Here is a 20,038-nt window from a genome sequence, read left to right as displayed (position 1 = left end):
TAGTTGGTGTAGGGTCCTGTTTCACTAGAAAATTAGGCGAAAGAGGTGTCCCCACAAATAGGATATCCCATGGCTACGGAGGTGTGTGGTAGCCTGGTGGAACTCTTTCTTTAATGTGAGGGCAGCTAAGTCCTGGTAAAGGGTTGACGTTTGGCTCTGAAAGGTGATCGGGTGCATACTGCGTGCTTTGAGCAGGATCCCTTTCTTGACTTGAAAATTATGCACACAAACCAGAATGTCTGGGGTGAGCGTATCCGAAGATGTCGTCTCCTTATGCTTTGGAAGTCATGCCGCTCGTTCGAATATTGTTCCTATTTTCTAAATCCTGAAGGTGGGACTGCAAGTCTGTGTTTCTCTCGGACTCGAAGGACCTCTTGCTATAGCGCCTCTGTCTCCTCTTCCCGACCCTTCTCTTTGTCTCCTAGTTCCGCAACTCGCTCCCCTAGAGCGTTGACTTCCCTCCGGACTTCTTTGATATTTTTGGAGAGTTCTTGCTTAAGTGATTGAAGGTCTTACCGGAGGGTTGTGAAAGGGGCAGGTTACTGGTTCCTCAGTTGCCTGGTCAGGTGGATCCCTCGTTTATTCTGGTTTTGGAGCTGGATCTCCCACGAGCCTGTGGTTGTAGGGGTGAGCGTGTTCTTGGGGGCCCCCTTAGCTCGTGCTCCTGTGGGCTATCTTCATGCCGCCCCTGTGCCCGCCCGTCGATCATGGTGGATCACAGTGTTTTTCAGTTCCTCCCTGTGTCCCTTTGGTGCCCCATGCAGTCGGGCCCAGGTGCTGCTGGTGCTTATTCTAGTACTGGTGGACCACTCCGTTGATCACATGTGGAGCACGAGGTCCCCTTCACCACCTTTATACCCACACAACCCTGGTGTGCGCTCTTTAAGATCTCCTCTAGGCTGTGGTGTGCCCCGATCCCTTTTGTGGGGCTCCAATAAACGTTCTCCTTTCGGGCCCTTTGGGACCCTTCTGGGCCCCACTGCAACAGGGACCGAGACAGTCTGTCTTGTATATCACTGAAAGGGGGAGGGGGCGGACCGACTCTGCAGGACCACGGGTCCCCGCTGCCGCTACCCAGGCGTGTTGCTTCCAAACACTGGAGGCCTCCCTCCTACCGAGGCCTTCCCGCCTTGCGCTTCTGTCCTGCCTCACCTGTGGGGCTTGGATCCGTCCTTCCTGCATAGGCCGCTCAGGTGTTCAACCCGGAGCTGCCCAATCCTTTCTCCGCATCGCTCTCTGCTTCGCTCTCTCCCACCCGTGGGTCTCGCCTCAGTCTGCCGCGGGGTGCCCCTGCCGTGCTAGCTCCATCCAGGCAGCCGCACTCCTCCGTGGGTCTTAAGCCCCAACACCACCCTGGGGATCGCAGCAGCAATCAATAACTGCCTCTGTGGTCCCCTGCCCAGACTCTTAGGACTCCCGGGCAAAGCGACGTTCCCTCTCGAGAGCTCCCGACCACACCAGGCCTCCAGGCAAGACCCCGGACACAGACAAGGCCGGCGGCGGGCAGGAGAGACGCTGAGGAACGTCTTACCTCAGCGCCATCTTGGCTACACCCCCTTGAGTCACTTTAGATCACTCAGCCTCAGTGTCCTACTCTAGCCGTGGCTGCTGCGATATCCCGCAGTTAGTGTGCTCTCAGCATCACCATGGCCAGCAGAGTCAGGAAGGCGACAGAACGTGTCAGAGGCCTCAGTCTACAACAGTCTGGTTTAACAATAGACTCCTTAAATTTGCAGCAAATATCTTCTTATAAATTGTTGGGGGTGTCTAAATCCGGATGGTTTGACGGCCGGACTTGTCCCTACAGCTCAGGTTTTCAAAGGATCAGTTGCAGGCCAAACTGAGACGAATTGGTTTATATCCAAGTTTCAATTTCAAGTCATCCATAATGATTAAAACAACATTTCCCTTAAAGTTTGAAAATGTTTTGTTTTCTCCAGTACCAGTCTGTTTCTTGTAACTAAAGGACCGACCATAAGCACCCTCGATGACTTCTGGGACTTTTTTCTGCAAACCATGGCGAAATTACCTATAATACCACATTTATTTCACCTTTGCCTCAAAAGTGAACCAGACTTGTTAAATACTAAATGCCTATTACTATCAGCCCCTATAGCAGCGAGTCTCCATATCCTTTGTTTTTGTTTAGCTTACCTGAGTTTTGGACCCTTGTGTAATTCACTTCTATCCAACATTTTCTTTGGAATTAATTTTACGTATAAATTCAAACTCTAAATTACCTGAATCACATTTAACTGTCTTAGTGTATCACCATGACATTTCTACATTGCTGACAATAGCAAGCACATCCTTTAACTCAGAATCACAAGTATTGATCCAAAATCTTTCTTGTGTGGATGGATTGCTCAGATGCATTCCAACTTGATTCTTTATAAATTCTTCTAGTAATGTACCAAACTTTCAGTATTTGCCTATCTTACTCAGGGTGGAAACAGGCATCCACAGTTTCTTTTTTTTATCCTGTTTTCATGGGAAAAATTGAAATCTTGTTATGCCTATACACACCTTTGGAGCAAAACACATATCCAAATCTTTAATGGCACACCCAAACTCATTTCTGTCTATAAAACTCCCTTCTTTCTACATTCGTACAATGTCAACCCTCCTATTCTAGAATTTTTCAGCTCAGATGTCATGCCTTCCTTTTTATTAACAGTTTATGCAATTTAAAAAAAATCCTTCCACTGTGCCTTTTTGATAGAAGGTTCTCTAGGTGCGAGGAGGATCATTTAGGGTAGATTAATTGTGACTGCTTGGGCAAAACTGCTGAATGTTGCAGATTAGTTGTTAGTCCTAACTTAGTTAATTGGACTAGTTCTCAGTTCTAACTTCAACACGCCTGCAACAGTAATAAGGCCAATGACAAATGATAATAAATGTGAAACTGGGTTAATGCCTAGGAGTTAGTGTTGCACTGCCTGATAAGTTTTGAACCTGCTCTACTATCCAGATATCTACATTACAGGAGAAGGAACAGGTAAAATCAAATTCCTACCTCAGCAAATTATTAACAAGAAGTTAGGCCACTGCAAACAAGTAGATACGTAGCGCCTTTAAAAAATAATTTTGTAGATCACCTGCTGTGAAACACACATACCCTGTGAGGATTTATGACCTGGAGTTCCTTGCTCTGGGGATCGCCTCAGCAATTACAACCAATTACATCCAAGATGGGCTTATGTTAGATCACATACCATGTCCTTGCACGATGACAGATGCCATTCCCACATTTCATGTAGTACCCACAGGATACCAGGGTTTGTGTTGGTGAAGATGACTCACACATACCTCACGCGCTTATTGCGGTAAGCGTGATTTGAATTAAAAAAGAGCCTTTATGCTCCTTAACCGCTGCACTGTCATTTAAACTTGTGGCAGTACGTCAGACCACAAATAAGTGACAAGGCTCCAGTGCCAAACTACACTGCTTTTACTTAATACCTTCTGTTTATAGAGGTTTACTCTATAATGTACACAATGGCAGTGTTTGCATGATTCCAGGTGTTCAGAATTTCCGATGCTTCGTGTGGGGGTTAATCAAGGTGACTTGCTCAGATAGACATAAGCTTGTTATCAACTTCATAGTAATGGTCACACACGTTGTATATATGGTATTTCAAAAGGCAGCGGAGATTTGTACATGGTCAAAGACCAGAATAAAGCCAGTAAGTAATAGGAGAGGAAGCTTGGTTGTCGACGGTTGATGCATAGTGATGTACTGTTGTTTAAAGTGGCGAGTCTTCAACACTTTCCTAAATTGGAGCAGCCTTAAGGCGGTCCTGATAGATACAGATTTGTTGTTCTATATCCAGGGTGCATACATGTAAAATTATTACGGTCTTTTTTTTTTCTTTTTTACTCATCTTATTCACCAGTCTGAAGGTATACTGTCTTTTGATGTGCCGACAAAACATCAGAAATGCTGAGCTTATCTTCAAGATAGGCGAAAGTGTTGTTCATGGTGGCATTGTAATGACGCGGCTGTTTGAAGATTGTGCATCCAGGGGAGCCAATGAAGTTCCATCAAGGTTGAGGGGGGCTGGCGATATAATTATATGTCTTCAGAACCCTGATTAGACATGCTGCAGTGTGTAGTAATAGTATGAGGGCTTAAACAGTAGTTTGGAACAGTAGGTCAGTAGTCGGTTTCTGGAAGAAACAGTTTAACTTTCTTTAGAAGAGAAAGATGGTGCTAGGTAGGTTTCGGGTTTTCAGCAATGTTTTCCTTGAGGGTTAGGTTGGTGTCCAGAACGAATTCAAATGACTTGGCATTTGGTGTAGTCATCAAGGTTCAAGTGATTGAGCCAGGTTTGTAGTGTATCTTCTTTGTTTTTGTTGGCAAATATTAGGAATTCTACTTCGGTTGGGGGGAACTTCAGGTAGGCACTGGACATCTATGTCTGGATGATGTGCAAAGCAGTGTTTGAGGCATTGGATGTCTGAAGCAGAGGAGACTTCCCAATAGAGTTGTGTGTCATTGCATATCTGTGTCTCTTGATACAGTTATTTGTGAATAGAACACGAGGTGTCTCCATATTCAGGTTTAAAATGCCAGTCAGTAAGGAACTCTGGGGGACTACACAGATAATAGAAATCTTTTGTAACCTGAGGTGCCTATTTAATACCAATGTGGTACTTCAAATAGATTTATTTCTACGACCTAAGAAACCATCTGAAGCTTTTCCTCACAGCTACTTGCCTACCAACATTTCATGCTCCTAATTGAAGTGTGTGCATGGATGTGGAACATGCTAACATAGAGATTTTATTATGTAAGAATTTGACAAAATAAAACACATTCACTACACTCTGCTAGTCTAAAATACGGAGTCTCTCTTTCCACATAAAGCTACTGGTAAGACAATGCTTTATTTTCTGATCTAGAGTAATTTAAAGAAACCTTGGTGAGCCTTCCAAACCTCTACCATGGCTGGGACAAGGGGTGGGCCATGCAGTGGTGTAAGTGGTGGTAGCATTATATGCTTGGAGAAGAGGGGTCTGTAAAAGCATTAAAAGCTGGGAACCTGCCTTCTTGGGTTAGGGGGTGTTTCAAGATTCCTTCAGGGTTGCTGATGTTTCCCTGCTATGGTAACAGTACCTGGTGATGATAGCACTCAAGCCATTTCTTTTTCATCACTAGTAGCAGCCTAGGGATGTTCAAGGGACCAGATAAAGGCATCCCCTGGGCCCACCTCATAGGGAAAAACATTTTCACCCTTTAGAGATTCCGATGTGCAAGGTGGGATAGTTTTGCAAACAGGCTTGGTGTAATTTTTGATTCCAAGATGGCCAATGGGTGTAAGCTCAGTGAGCTCCAGAAACTCTGAGTTCTGAAGCTCCACCCCCACCTCCATAATGCTAGCTACTTCCTGTAGGAGGGAGCCAAAGCTCATGAACGGCTTTTGGTGTCCCTTACTGTGACACTCAAGGTACTTCAGAGTGCCCTTCTTGAATTGAGCTAGCTACACGGTGTCACAGTGTGGTGGCTGTCATGTTGGGATTCGTGGTTGCAGCTCCTTTTGGAGACTCATTCCTGACCTACCCTTTCTAGGCTGTATGTGTGGGGCTAGCATCCTAGGGAGACCCCAGACATTGCACGGGACATTGTTCATTGTGTCTGTTGGCATGCCAGGTGGAGTCGAGCTACATTGCAATTCAGAAAAGGGGGTGGTGATGAACAGAGTGTCTGAATTAAGCAGACCACTCTTACCCAGTCCAAAGATCAGGGCTTGATCCATCACCGTTATTTATCTCACTGCACCATCCCAGCTCAGAACCTGGCTATATGCAAATCAGTCTGTCCCTGGCCCAGTGCATCATGGGAACAGGGCAGACTAAACTACCAAGCCAATTCTTCACCAGAAAGGAGACAAGCTACCGGGGACCGGTTTCTGGCATTTCAGCCGTCTTCAGCCCGGATGCTTGAATCCTGATGGTGCAGTGAGAAAGGGACTCATGTCTGAGTATACCCTGCCACACCTATAGTGGCCAACAACGATTCAGAAAAGGGGGTGGTGATGAACAGAGTGTCTGAATTAAGCAGACCACTCTTACCCAGTCCAAAGATCAGGGCTTGATCCATCACCATTATTTATCTCACTGCACCATCCCAGCTCAGAACCTGGCTATATGCAAATCAGTCTGTCCCTGGCCCAGTGCATCATGGGAACAGGGCAGACTAAACTACCAAGCCAATTCTTCACCAGAAAGCAGACAAGCTACCGGGGACCGGTTTCTGGCATTTCAGCCGTCTTCGGCCCGGCTTGCTTGAATCCTGATGGTGCAGTGAGAAAGGGACTCATGTCGGTGATGGATCAAGCCCTGATCTTTGGACTGGGTAAGAGTGGTCTGCTTAATTCAGACACTCTGTTCATCACCACCCCCTTTTCTGAATCATTTTGTCCAACATAAGCGTGGAAGGGTATACTCAGATGTGAGTCCCTTGCTCATTGCACCATCAGGATTCAAGCAAGCCGGGCCGACGACGGCTGAAATGCCAGAAACCGGTCCCCGGAAGCTTGTTTCCTTCCCAGTATAAGAATTGGCTTGGTAGTTTGGTTTGCCCTGTTCCCATCATGCACTGGGACAGGAACAGACTAATTTGCATGTAGCCAGGTTCTGAGCTGGGATGGTGCAGTGAGCTAAAAAACGGTGATGGATCAAGCCCTGATCTTTGGACTGGGTAAGAGTGGTCTGCTTAATTCAGACACTCTGTTCATCACCACCCCCTTTTCTGAATCGAGCTACATTGCAAGCAGCCCTGGGGATGCTTTCTGGTTTCATGTGGCTGGTTCTTGTTGAGTGGTTCCCATAGGCAATTTTCCACATTACCTGGCTTGGCGATGGCTGTGTTGGCCTCTAGTGTCTCTGCAGGATGCATTGGTGCCTTGCAGAGCAAGATGTATTACCTCATGAGGCTCCTGAATGCTGCCATAGCTTACCAGGATAGCCCACCTCAACTAGAATGCTGCCCCAGCCTACATCAACATGACCAAATAGCAGAAGCAATGTTAGAACAAAAATGGTCCTTTGATATTGCAGTTCACGAGGAACATTACCTGAAAATTCTGTTTCAGACAGAAACCAACCTTTCCCCAAGCAGAAATGATGTGTCAGTGAGTGGACCTGAACTGTTGGTATATTTAATTGTGACTCCACTGAAGCTCAACATATGGATCCCTTGTTCCAGACTGCATGGATAGACAGTGAATCTGTGGTGTCTTTATGGTGGCGGGAGGTTTCCTGCTTAGCACCAGCTTAGCAACAAGGCAGACTATGTCTGGACACCCTCATTCTGCAGCTTCAAGCCCATTGTTGGTCTTGAACACAAAATTGCCTAACTTGCTTCTTTGTACCCTGTAACTTGCTGTACGAATTGCAATGTAATAACCTAATTGAACATGCATTAGAACTCCTATTAAGTAAAGTGCTCTTATGCCAATTCTGATAAACTCCGATCTATGTAAAATTTCAAATAAGTAACATGTGTACATACATTAATCATCAGAAAAAGCATTACCCAAGGTAATAACTTTGTTTTTTGAAAATTTACAACCTTCTATTATTGGTGAGGTGGGATGATTGTGTTTATTTTATCCAAATCCAGTGCTTGACTGTTTTGTTGGAATTTAGAGTGAAAATCTGGTATCGACTTTCCTGAGCCTGAGGATGTGGCTTAGAGAGAGGTATTGTTCTGCAGAGTAACTGAAATAACCTCCAGAATGGTTTGCATGTTCTCTGGGGTACATTCTCATTTGGATGAATGTGTATTTTCCTTCTTTTTCTCACCAAGTGTCTCTGCTCCTCTTTCAGGATGTGATGAGGGGAAGAAGAAGTTTCCTGTACCATGAAAACCGCTCCTCGTGCTTCCATTGGCCAGGGGCTTCCCTGATGCTGCTGGGTGTTCTGTTGCTGTTGTGTTGTTATGGAACTCAGCCGGATGGCAGGTAAGTGCTTCATTTAGGAGCAAGTGGTATTCCAGGCCAACCCTTGATATGACCTATTTAATATTGGTAATCCTACAGTCTGTCTATAAGATGATAGTACTTTGGGGTTTACGTAAAGATCTGTTGGTAGGTTCTGTTGTAAGTGTCTTGATGGACCTTCCTGTGGAGTCCGGGAAAGGTTTCAGATGTAAATGTTCGTGGGACCTTTCCTTACTGACAAATGTATATATTGCTTCATCTGGTTAGTGAAACGTTTGAGATGAGTACATAGTTGTGAAATAAATGTAACTTTTGAAATGTTACTCATTGCAAAGGTTTGGATTGTTATTTCTGTATGGGAATCACAAGCTTATTAAAGGCTTAAATAAATATGAGCATTAATCTTGCAAGGTTCTGGGAGGTTTAAAGGTGGTCTCCTAATAACAATCTAAGAAACGTCAGCTTCATGTTACTTTAATTGATAATATGGCATTACAGAGTTTCATTTTGTCACTATCTTTTGCATCTGTCCCTCACCAAGCCAAGGGTCTGAGATAGGGAATGCTCTGGCCCTCTTTTTCCTTCTACTATTGAACCTCTTCTTCATCGAACGACAGGAGAGGCTGAAACGCAGAGAGGTCATCCTGAGGCTTTCAAATATAATCAACAAAATAAGTTGTAAGTATTGGTTGGCCATTCTGACCTTTCTTCTCTTCCTTTCCTTTTCCTGTCCCATCGACCCTCCCTTCCTCTATCCCACTTTATCTCAACTTTTCCTTCATGATTCCCTACTGTTTAATTCTTCCCTTATTTAATAATTAATTCACTATGCTTTGTTTGATTTCCTTTTCTTTTCCTTCCTGCTCTTATCTATTAGCTATTCTTCCTACTACCATATTTGTTTTCTGCTCATTAGTTCATTACTCCCTCGTTACTTCACTTTATTTCCATCCTTAAATCTATCCCTCCTACTTTACATTCCTGCTCATATTTCCCTCTCTGTTCTGCCCACTATTTTTCTCTTCCTTCTTTCTAACCCCCCATTATGCCTTCCACCTCTTATTTTCCCTTTTTTCCATTGCTTCATTTCAATATTGTTTTCCATCTTCTCTCTTCTAGTTCTCTACTTCCTTCTGCTTCAGCCTCTCCATTTCTTCCTCTTGCTTCCCTTTACCTGACCTCTGGATTTACTATTCCTTCTGTCCCTATTCTCCATCACACATATTTTTTCTCTAGTTGTGGCCTTGTATCAGTCACCGTTTCCCCTCCCCCTTTGTCTCGTTCATCCTCCCTTACCCTATTCCATGTCCCTTCTTCCTTGTATCTCCTTATCTTACTTTTTCCCTTGTTTTTCTGCTCTTTTGCCAGTGGTTTTCGCATCCTCCTCTTCTTCTTAATTATTTCATCTTTTCCCTCCTTTCTTTTTTTCATGTGCTTCTTTCACTCACTCTCACTTCTCCCTTGTTCTTATTTCTTTTTCCTTTCTTCCAGTTCCTTCCACGTTTCCAGTCCTCTATTCCAACCAATCCTTCAGCTGCCTCTCCCTTATTCTCCCTTTTCTCCATTTATTTTTATTTTCTTGAGTTCTTCATTTTTCTTGCCCTTTTTTCTCTCCTTTTAACTTTTCTCACCCTTTCCTGTACTTATTCCCCATTATCTCTTTTTTACCTTTCTCTTACCTTTTTGTTTTGTTCTCATCACATCTTACTCTTTATTTCTGTTCATCTCTTCTTACTGTCTCTTCCCCCTTTATTCTTGCCACAGTTGCATATAGGAACAGAAAAGGCTGATCCAGCTGATGCTGCCACTTCAAGGTTCTGAACAGGTCCCTACCTCTATTGTTCCTTTTCATGTTCAGTTAATATCCTCTGTGGTCACCAACTGATTCCATCAAGCTACCTTTGTTTGTCTAGTATGCAGGCCAAATGGATTCATTTCTCCTTCTGCTTTTTTAGAGGAATGTTTTTTCAATTGTTTGACCTTTTTCCACTGATTCAAAAATTATTTTGCCTCCTTCTGCATCTCACATGGTTGATGATTTGCTTTAAGATGTGCATTGGTTGCAGAGGAGCTTTCTCCAGCGTTGAGCCAAACAAAGCTTGTGTTTCTTGGTCTAAGTACCACCATTTAGTGGCGACGTATTTTTTCGGTACTTAAATTGAACTGAAGTATCTGAGGATTAAGAGAGTACAGTACCGTTATCTGTCCATGATTAATTAGGGACCAGTACTATAAAATGCCATTAATATTGTTGCAGGATGGAAAGTATTGTACACAGGTCAGCAGCATGTTTTGGCACTGTGCAATGGTCCCCTTTCTCTTGCTGTGTCTTCAAGTCTCTATTCAGGAAAGAGTTCTCCTGTGCGCACACATATGTGAAACCTGAGATATCAAAGCCATGGACGGCTACTGTACCCAACAACAGTTCATAGTATTCACCTTTAGTAAGATAGTGAAGCTACTTTTATACCAACCCGAATTTGTATTCTGTACTTTTCCGTCATAGACATAGGAGGTTTTTTGCGACTACAACAATGTAGTAGTACTCTAAAGACCCTTAGCCGTCAACATCAGATTTGTTCTTCCCCATCCCCCAGGAAGCGTTGAACCCCATCAGGTGCTCTCATTTGTGCCTATGGCTTCAGCTTATGTCATAAATCAGTATACTAAGGAGCCTCTACTCCTTAGTCAGCTGCTTGTTACAAGACTAACAATGATATTCCTGCTAGAGAAGTAAATTACTCCACGACTTTCATCCGTCAGCTAGGCATAGAGTTGTTCTCAAGAAATAGTTTGCCACATTTTATCTTACTTTAAAACCTCCTGGTGTCTTCAGAGAATTCTTAGCCTTATGATTTCAGTGTTTATGTGGTTCCTCTTGTTGGGTTACAGATACTTATCCTTTGCTGTCAATTGATTCCTCAATGGGATCAATTAAATGAGAGACAGACCAAAATGATACCAATTTTTTTTACATCTTCAAGACCATCTACTTTGTTGGACCTTCCATACCGACTTGAATGGGGATTTCCTCTCTAGATTCCAAAACCGTCTCTCAACCCACTCGTCCTTGTTTCACTAGAATTCTCATTGTTTATACATCATACAGATGGGCTTAGGCAGTTCAAGGCAAGATAAGTCTTTTAAATCTTTCTATACTCTCTTAGGTGGGAAATTTATACATTTCAGGACAGGTGATGTGGAAATGTGCTTTTCAATGAGCACACCGGTGCAGGGGTCACCCTTCTCTGTCCACGGGTCTTAGACCAACAAAATAGAGATTGGCACTGAGGCTGGAATTCAAATAACAAGTTTATTAATCACTCATGAGTGGGACTACATCCACACTGCACTCTCAAGTGCTGCCTGAGGTAGTACATTGAAGTCACAGAACACAAGCCTTATATACAGCTTTTTCTGCACTGGTAAGCATGAGGATACAAATAGAAGGTACAGACCTACACAGGAATAGTTAACGACTAACATGGGCAATAGGAAATCACTTAGTCAGCAAAGTGTGAGGGGGAGCGGAGCACAAGTGCTTATGGCAGCAGAAAGGGATTGACAGTTGAGTCTGAGATCAGGTGTTCTGGCAGCTACAAACTCTTTAGCATGCATACTGCTTTTAGCTGAGTCAGGAAGTCAACTCAAATAGACAGCACAGGCAGGGAAAAAGACGAGCAGCAGAGGATGGGAGAATTACAAAGCCAACAAAATGGATGCCCTAACCAAGATGGGTTCAGCTTATGCTAACAGAAATTATTTCAGATTTCCACACTCGACCCTCTTAGCATATGCTGAAGACCTCTTCCTGTACTTTTGAGTGAGTATGGAAAACATTGTGCACATCTATCTGCATTAATTCAGTAATATCTTGGTTAATTGCCAAGCAAGCATTTACATTTGTGACATTTCATTTAGTTGGTATACATAAGGTACAAGTAGAAATACATAGGGAACAGAGCATTGGGCCACATTAAATACATAGGCAACAAGTAAAAAGAATGGCAAAAATTATACATAGGGCAGACAATAGTTTCCAATGCCATACAGTATACATGTTCCATAGCCATCCAGTCAAAGTCCAGGTCCCTGCATCCTGATATATTTCAGTGGCTATTTTGTGCATCTTGGAGATTACATCAAAAACAGAAGGGGCGTGGTCAGGGATCTAAACGCAGCAGCTACTCCAAATGATGCGACATGGACCACTACGGTCAGCCAGGATGACATCAAGGACCATCCTATTTTGGAGCGACACAATTCTCGCAATTTGTCGTTCTTCTGTGAAATTTCCAAGCGCCATTGCTGTTTGATTGGTTACAGCCTCTACAACACGTGTCAAGCGTCGGATCTTTCTGCTGTTTAAAGCCGCACTAACAAAGAAGAATAGTCGCAAGTTAAAGTCAATATACTTCTGCAGTATCAGTTTGATCCACCTCATCATTATTTATTATCCTCTTGAATGTGCTCTTAAAAATGTCATTATACAGTTTATAGTCTTTATGGTAGGATGTAGGTGCCAAAAACACAGGTGGGAGCAAAAAGGACACATAGCAGATGCCCGACAAACCAATAGGTAGATGGTGATAACCTTTACTTCCGCAAATGAAATAGATGTTGTGTGAGGACCAAAAACTGCTATTTTTCATTCCAGTAATATTTAACACTAAAGTACAATCATTTTTTCCCACAGGGATATTGCCAATACTGCTTACACAGAGATCCGCGTGAGCTCTAGTAACAGCAATACCAGGAGGCCCATTTCACTTGATGGTTCGAGTGTTGGGGAAAACATAGTGTGTGGAAGAATTTCCTCGACAATACTCCTCCATTTCCCATACAGTTCCTTTAGCTTGTGGATCTCCTTCATCATCAGGGTAACAGACTTTATTCAACTGAGTATTAAGTCTTCCTACATCAGAATTAGAGATATTCGTGATCTGAGAAGCCCACAATAGTGCAAACCAGGGTCTGCAGAAGCCATTATGGGAAAACGGCAAAGGAATAAAAGGTGTTCCTCCCTTTTTCTGATGAGCTGGCATCATTCCACATACCCAGCAGTTAGTAACGTTCGTAGCCTTGTGCGTATGGTGCAACATCTGAATGAAAGTGTTATTGAGGTAGGACATTCTCTGCTTCTGCTCATGATAAGGAAGAGTAAAGTAATGATGTTTAATGGGAAAAGGAGTAGTAGCAGTCAATATATTTCGGACAGGAGCTACTTCCTCTACAATCCATGTTATTATAGCAACAGTAACAACAGTTAAAGTAAGTCCACTAGCAATTATTGTTCTTTGGCTACAAACGCTTGCAGCAGTTGGTTTCTTTTTGTTAGGCATATTAATTTAGTCAACAAACAACAAAGCAGATGGTGCCCTAAGGTCCTGGGCAGGCGTTGATTTCTTCACTAATGTTGAGATGAGTAGTCACTAATAGACTAACCCCTTTGTAGTCCGTTTTTAACCACCCAGGTAAGTGACTCAAACAGTCTTTTTCAGCAACGGAGTGTCTTTCTTCCTGGGTTGCAGCTGATATAGAGATGTACCAGGAATCGTGTGGTCCGGGAAGACTTCCTCAGACCCTTCAGGTGACGTGGCTTGTCCTTTCTCGGTTACCAGGATATTGCGGTGCTCTGCTAACTTAGCTGGGCTCACTAAGTCTTGCACCACCTTTCGACAGTGTGTCGCATGGACCAAGTTCTTCTGGTTCATCACTCGAACAGCAGTCCTGGTAGCCAATAGTACCTGCTCCTGCCACCTCGGTGCTAGGGAGCTGATTCGCTGCAAGGGCTTTATTACCATGTAATCCCCAGGGCGCAAGCAGTGGCCCTCTGCTTGCGACCTGTCTGGAAGAGTCTCCCGAACCTGTTGATAAATAGAAGACAAACTGTCAGTCAACTGAGACAAATATTAATTCATCAATACATAGGGTACATCTTGTATAGAGCGTGGTTTAGGAAATCCCCAAATATTCCAATGCCAGATTATGTATGTGGTATTGATCTAATGCATAGCAATGCTATGGGCAATGCATCAGGCCATTTAAAAGATGTGAAAGCCTGTATTTAGCCAATTTTAGTTTCAGGTTCAAATTGTAATGTTCCACTAGTTCTGCTGATTGTGGGTGAAAAGCAGCATGAAACTTCAATCAATCAATCAATCAGTGACACTTATAAAGCGCGCTACATACCCGTGGGGTCTCAAGGCGCTGGGGGGGGGGGAGCCGCTACTGCTCGAACAGCCAGGTCTTCAGCTTCTTCCTGAAGGAGAGGTGGTCTTGGGTCAGGCGCAGGTCGGTCGGGAGGGAGTTCCAGGTCTTGGCGGCCAGGTGGGAGAAGGACCTTCCTCCTGTAGTCGCTCTTCGGATGCGGGGGACGGCGGCGAGGGCGTGGTTGGCTGATCGGAGGTGGCGTTTGGGAGCGTAGAAGTTGACTCGGCTGTTGAGGTAGCTCGGGCCTTGGTCGTGTAGGGCTTTGTGTGCGTGGGTGAGGAGGCGGAAGGTGATTCTTTTGTTGACGGGGAGCCAGTGAAGGTCTCGCAGATGTCCGGAGATGTGGCTGGTTCGTGGGATGTCGAGGATGAGTCTGGCTGAGGCGTTCTGGATCCGCTGGAGTCTCTTCTGGAGCTTGGCGGTGGTCCCGGCGTAGAGGGCGTTGCCGTAGTCCAGTCGGCTGGTGACGAGGGCCTGGGTGACGGTCTTCCTGGTCTCGGTGGGGATCCACCAGAAGATCTTCCGTAGCATGCGTAGGATGTTGAAGCATGCCGAGGAGACGTTGTTGACTTGCCTGGTCATGGAGAGGGAGGAGTCCAGGATGAAGCCCAGGTTGCGTGCATGGTCTGTCGGTTTGGGTGCGGTGCCCAGGGCGGGAGGCCACCAGGAGTCGTCCCAGGCGGAGGGAGAGGAGCCCAGGATGAGGACCTCCGTCTTGTCCGAGTTCAGTTTCAGGCGGCTGGTCGTCATCCACTCGGCTACCTCTTTCATCCCTTCGTGCAGGTTGGCTCTGGCGGCGGCGGGGTCGTTGGTCAGGGAGAGGATCAGCTGGGTGTCGTCGGCGTAGGAGATTATGCTGAGGTTGTGTTGGCGTACGATGGCCGCGAGGGGGCTCATGTAGACGTTGAAGAGGGTGGGGCTCAGAGATGATCCTTGGGGGACGCCGCAGATGACTTCGGTGGCCTCTGACTTGTACGGTGGTAGGCGGACTCTCTGTGTTCTCCCGTCGAGGAAGGAGGTGATCCACTCCAGCGCCTTGTCCTGGATTCCGACGTTGCTGAGGCGCCGTACTAGGGTGCGGTGGCAGACCGTGTCGAATGCCGCGGAGAGGTCTAGGAGGATGAGGGCCGCTGTTTCTCCATTGTCCATCAGGGCTCGGATGTCGTCGGTGGCGGCGATGAGGGCGGTCTCGGTGCTGTGGTTGGCTCGGAAGCCGGACTGTGAGGGGTCGAGGGATCCGTTCGTCTCGAGGAAAGCGGCCATCTGCTTGTTGACGGTCTTCTCGATGACTTTGGCTGGAAACGGGAGGAGCGAGATGGGGCGGTAATTCTTGAGGTCGGTGGGGTCCGCTGTTGGTTTCTTGAGTAGGGCGCTGAGTTCGGCGTGTTTCCAGCTCTCGGGGAAGATGGTGGTGTCGAGGGATGTGTTGATGATGTCTCGCAGGTGGGGTGCGATGACAGCGTCGGCTTTGTTGAAGACGTGGTGAGGGCAGGGGTCGGTCGGTGATCCGGAGTGGATGGAGTTCATCGTGCGGATGGTGTCTTCGGTGCTGATCGGGGTCCAGGCGCGGAGGGTGGTGGTGGGGGGTGGTTGTTCGGTCATGGTGTGCGTTGGTTGGTTGTTGAAGCTGTTGTGTATGTCCGCGATCTTGTTGTGGAAGTATGAAGCCAGGGAGTTGCAGAGGTCTTGCGATGGGGTGATGTCGTTGTTTCCTGCGCTGGGGTTGGAAAGCTCTTTGACGATGTTGAAGAGTTCCTTGCAGTTGTGTGCGTTGTTGTCCAACCGGTCCTTGAATGCTGTTTTCTTGGCGGCGCGGATCAGCTGGTGGTGTTTCCGGGTGGCAAGTTTGAAGGAGGTCCTGTTGTCCGGTGTCGGTTCCCTTCTCCAGACTTTCTCGAGGGCTCGGCAGTTCTTCTTGGAGCTCTTGAGTTCGTCGGTGAACCATGGGGCTCTCTTGCTGCCGGGTCTGCTGGGCGGGGTCCTCAGTGGTTCTGCTTAATTCCCAACCCTTTCATGATATACTCCACAACTTGCCCAATAAAATGGGGTCCCTTGTCACTCCACAAAACTCGGCAAATGCCTAATCGGGGAAAGAACTCCTTTAGGAGCACCTTTGCTGTAGTAAGAGCTGTATTATCTTTTGTGGCGTATGATTTCACCCATTTACTAAAGGCACAAACCACTACCAAGACATACTAAAGGTTGTTACAGCGCTCAAGCTGGATGTAATCCATTTGCAGGACCTCAAAAGTTGCAGTAGGTATTGCAAACCCTCCGGTTGAAGTTGGTGTTCCCTTTCCAGGATTATACTGGAGACCGATCAGACAGGACTGGACTATTTTCTTAGCCATACCTACAATCTCTGGATGATCCCATACTTGCATAAGTTGCTTTGCTATTGAGGATGCTTCAACATGTCCCGGCCCATGCGTCATGTGAATCATAGGGTGTAAATAGGCTGTGGGTAACTTCCATTTGGTCATTTCTTTATTCCTCCAGCAGCCCTCATCATCCAATGCTCCCTCCTTGGACCATTGGTCTAATTCATCAACAGAGACAGATTGTTGCATTTCCAGGACCTCTTGCCTGGCATCATGCCAACGTTCAGCCTGTGATTTAACTACATACATAGATGTGGTACTTCGCTGCATTGCGGTTTCCCGAGCTGTGTGATCCTCAAAGGCATTGCCTGCTCCTATTTTATCGGCCACTTTCTTGTGTGCCCTACATTTAACAATCGCCACTTTCTTAGGATAGGTCAAGGCAGTAAGGAGATTATGTACTAATTCCTCATGCACTATTTGTGTCCCATGTAAAGTGAGAAAGCCTCATTCTTTCCATAGCTGCCCGAAGTTATGAGCCACGCCAAAGACGTATTGGCTATCAGTGCAAATGTTGAAAAGCAAATCTGTACTAAGCTCACATGCTGTTGTGAGTGCAATCAACTCGGCTGCTTGAGCTGATTTCTGTGGGATACGAGCTTACTCAACTACTGTCTGAAGTGTTGTAATTGCATAAGCAGCATATGTCGTGCGATCAGGCATCTTCAAGCTGGACCCATCAACCCACAATTCCCCATCCACACTGGAAAAAGGTGCATCTTGTAGGTCAACACGACCCTTTGTGTGTTCTTAAGGAAGGGATATACAATCATGTAGCTCTTGTGAATGAGACTGGGTAGCTGGAAGTGGCTATAATGTAGCAGGATTCAGAGTCCAATATCTTTTCAACGTGATATGAGGAGCCAAAAGTGTCAATTCATATCCTGTCAAACGGGTACTAGTAAGATGCTGTGTCTTTGTTTGATTTAGCAAGGCATCGACTGAATGAGATACTAACACAAACAATCTATGGGACAAGACTATTCCCTCACTCTGACGTATGGACACAGCTGCTGCACCTTCTGCTCGGAAACAACCAGGCAGCGCGCGGGTAACTGGTTCAAGGACAGCTGAGAAATATGCACAAGGACGTTGTTTATCACCGTGTCTATGTTAAAACTGAGAAGGCACAACCTTCCCTCTCATGTACATAGAGTGTGAAAGTCTTAGTGTAGTCAGGATTTCCTAACACAAGTGCAGAACAAAGAGCTTGGCTTAGCTGTTGGAAGGCATAGGAAAATAATCACACTCCTGACACTACTCATCCCAACTATCCTGTTGACACCTCAACTCTACCACAAAATCCCACAACGAATGCTACTAAACCAAATTCTCCCCCACACCCATTGACTCCTACCCCCATCATATCCGTCTCAACCACACCGGGGTCCCCTGGCACAGGAGAGTCAGGGATACTCTTAGCTACCGGCCACCTCATTGCAGACACATCATTGATGTCCGTGATGTCCAAGTAAGAATCCACCTACACCAATTCCACCCACGACATACCCATCCCCCCACCTTCAACTGAGATGACATGTAAAGCTCCCCATGTCCTACCGCCTACCACGCTATCTAATCGGCTCCCAACTCCCTTGATACTCACTCCGTTCATCCAAACTCACCATTCTACATCCATACCCCAAGCGCATGCATCAGTCCCCATCATGCTGCCACACCTCGAGGCCATCCCCCATAGCTCCTCCTCTCCCACCCTAGACCTACTGGTACCTCCTAGTCACGACTTAATCCATCTAGACAGAAACGTGAACCCTGGCGGCAGACTAGCCTGCATTTATCGTAACACAATTACAGTCAATCAAGCAGACTCCATCTCTCTATCCTCCTGTGAATATCTCTATATCAACTTCTCCGATGACAAGCGCATTACCAGCAAACTTCACATAATTTACCAACCTTCCTGGTGACAATCTGACGTTCATCGATGAGCTAATGGAAGTCATTACATCCAACGACAACTCACAAGTACCACAGAATTTCATGGGCGATTTCAATATCCACTGGAATAACTCAAACGACCATGTTGTAAGCTGTCTCAAATCTTTTCTGTCTGATCAGGATCTTTCTCAATTCTGTGACAGTCCACCCACAACAAGGGAGAGATATTGGACCTCATCATAGCGAAAACGAACACTGTATCACTAGAATTCATCACCCCATGTGATTGGATGGCCCATTAGAGCATTTTCTTCTTTGTCAATATTGAGGTAGCTACAAAAAGGGGCCAAACCCCCAAAAACGAAACAGTGGAAAAGGAATATACAAAATATTAACCCCACTGACCTAGTAAACCAAAGCATCTCCGCCCTAACCCCCAAGACACACATGGTTGACGTCCATGACCTCACAGTCTTTTACAATTCCACTATGCTTGACATTCTGGACTCTACAGCACCCCTCCAAGAAAAAAAGTTTCCTCCAAAATCACCAAACCATGGTTCAACGAGAATCTGAACTCTGACCGACAAAGTTAAGATCAGCCGAGAGACTATGGAAATCCGCACCCTCCACTGATCACCTATATCACCTTAGAGTGCGGAGGAATGCATACAACTAAAGGCTAAGGCAGACTTTTTCAAAACTCAGTTAAACCAAGCCATTAACCGCCAGAGAAACTATTTGAAATAGTCAAACAAAAAGCGCACAATACGCCTAAATCTGTGGAACTAAACAATCCGGCTATTCCTAACTGCAATCAGCTTGCCAATTTCTTCCTTAAAAAACAAAGCCATTGAACTCTACATCCAAACCAAGAAGGTCCTTCCACAACCTATTGCTCAGAACACTACATTTTATGCTCTGAGCGTGGTCCATTCTAGTACTCTTGACGGAAACCCCCATAAACAATGCCTCTTGGCAATCCCTGAACAAGAAATCTACAAAACTCTTCTAGCGAATAACCCCTCCAATCACTTCTCGACCCCCTACCTCCTTCCCTATTCAGAAATGATCAAAACCTCTATCATACCCCTATGGTCAAAGATTGTAAACGCCTCTCTGAGACAAGGCTCCATACTGGACTGTCTTAAAGTAGGACAGGTCACACCTATATGAAAGAAATCTGACTCCCTCCCCTCAGATCTAAACAACTGCGGCCCGATAACCAACATCCCTATTCTAGCGAAACTGCTGGAAAATGTGTACAACTATGTAATCACATTGAGAATTTCAACCTCCTAGACAAACACCAATCCGGCTTCCGGCAAGGTCATAGCACGGAATCTGCTCTAACCCACATATTGGATGACCTACTAAAAATGCTAGACCACAACGAATCATGCCTATTATACTTCTTGACTTATCCTCTGCTTTCGATACGGTTAAGCACAACAACCTACTGGAGTGAAGGATGGGCCTTTACTGGACCACTGTTACATACTTAATAACAGAATACAAAGAACCAAGCTGAAGCATTCACTTTCTCAACCCTCCTTGGTCACCATAGGGGTCCCAGAGGGCTCCGCATTCCCTCCCATT

General features: G+C 45.5%; 1 protein-coding gene and 1 pseudogene across 3 annotated transcripts in view; one reads left to right on the top strand and one right to left on the bottom strand.

Moving 5' to 3' along the window:
• TMEM94 (transmembrane protein 94) overlaps window positions 1–20,038 on the top strand; it is a 734,938-nt gene that overhangs the window by 167,002 nt on the left and 547,898 nt on the right. For all 3 annotated transcript variants that reach the window (XM_086930762.1, XM_086930761.1, XM_086930760.1), the window contains exons 4-5: window positions 7,834–7,967; window positions 8,488–8,624. In XM_086930762.1, the coding sequence (XP_086786888.1) occupies window positions 7,834–7,967; window positions 8,488–8,624 (271 nt within the window). The remainder of the gene's footprint in view (window positions 1–7,833; window positions 7,968–8,487; window positions 8,625–20,038) is intronic.
• Window positions 11,923–13,288, bottom strand: LOC147702124 (syncytin-1-like; annotated as a pseudogene).

Source organism: Lissotriton vulgaris, chromosome 7, assembly GCF_964263255.1.
Source record: "Lissotriton vulgaris chromosome 7, aLisVul1.2, whole genome shotgun sequence".
NCBI lineage: Eukaryota > Metazoa > Chordata > Amphibia > Caudata > Salamandridae > Lissotriton > Lissotriton vulgaris.
This window is presented reverse-complemented; position numbering and strand designations above follow the sequence as displayed.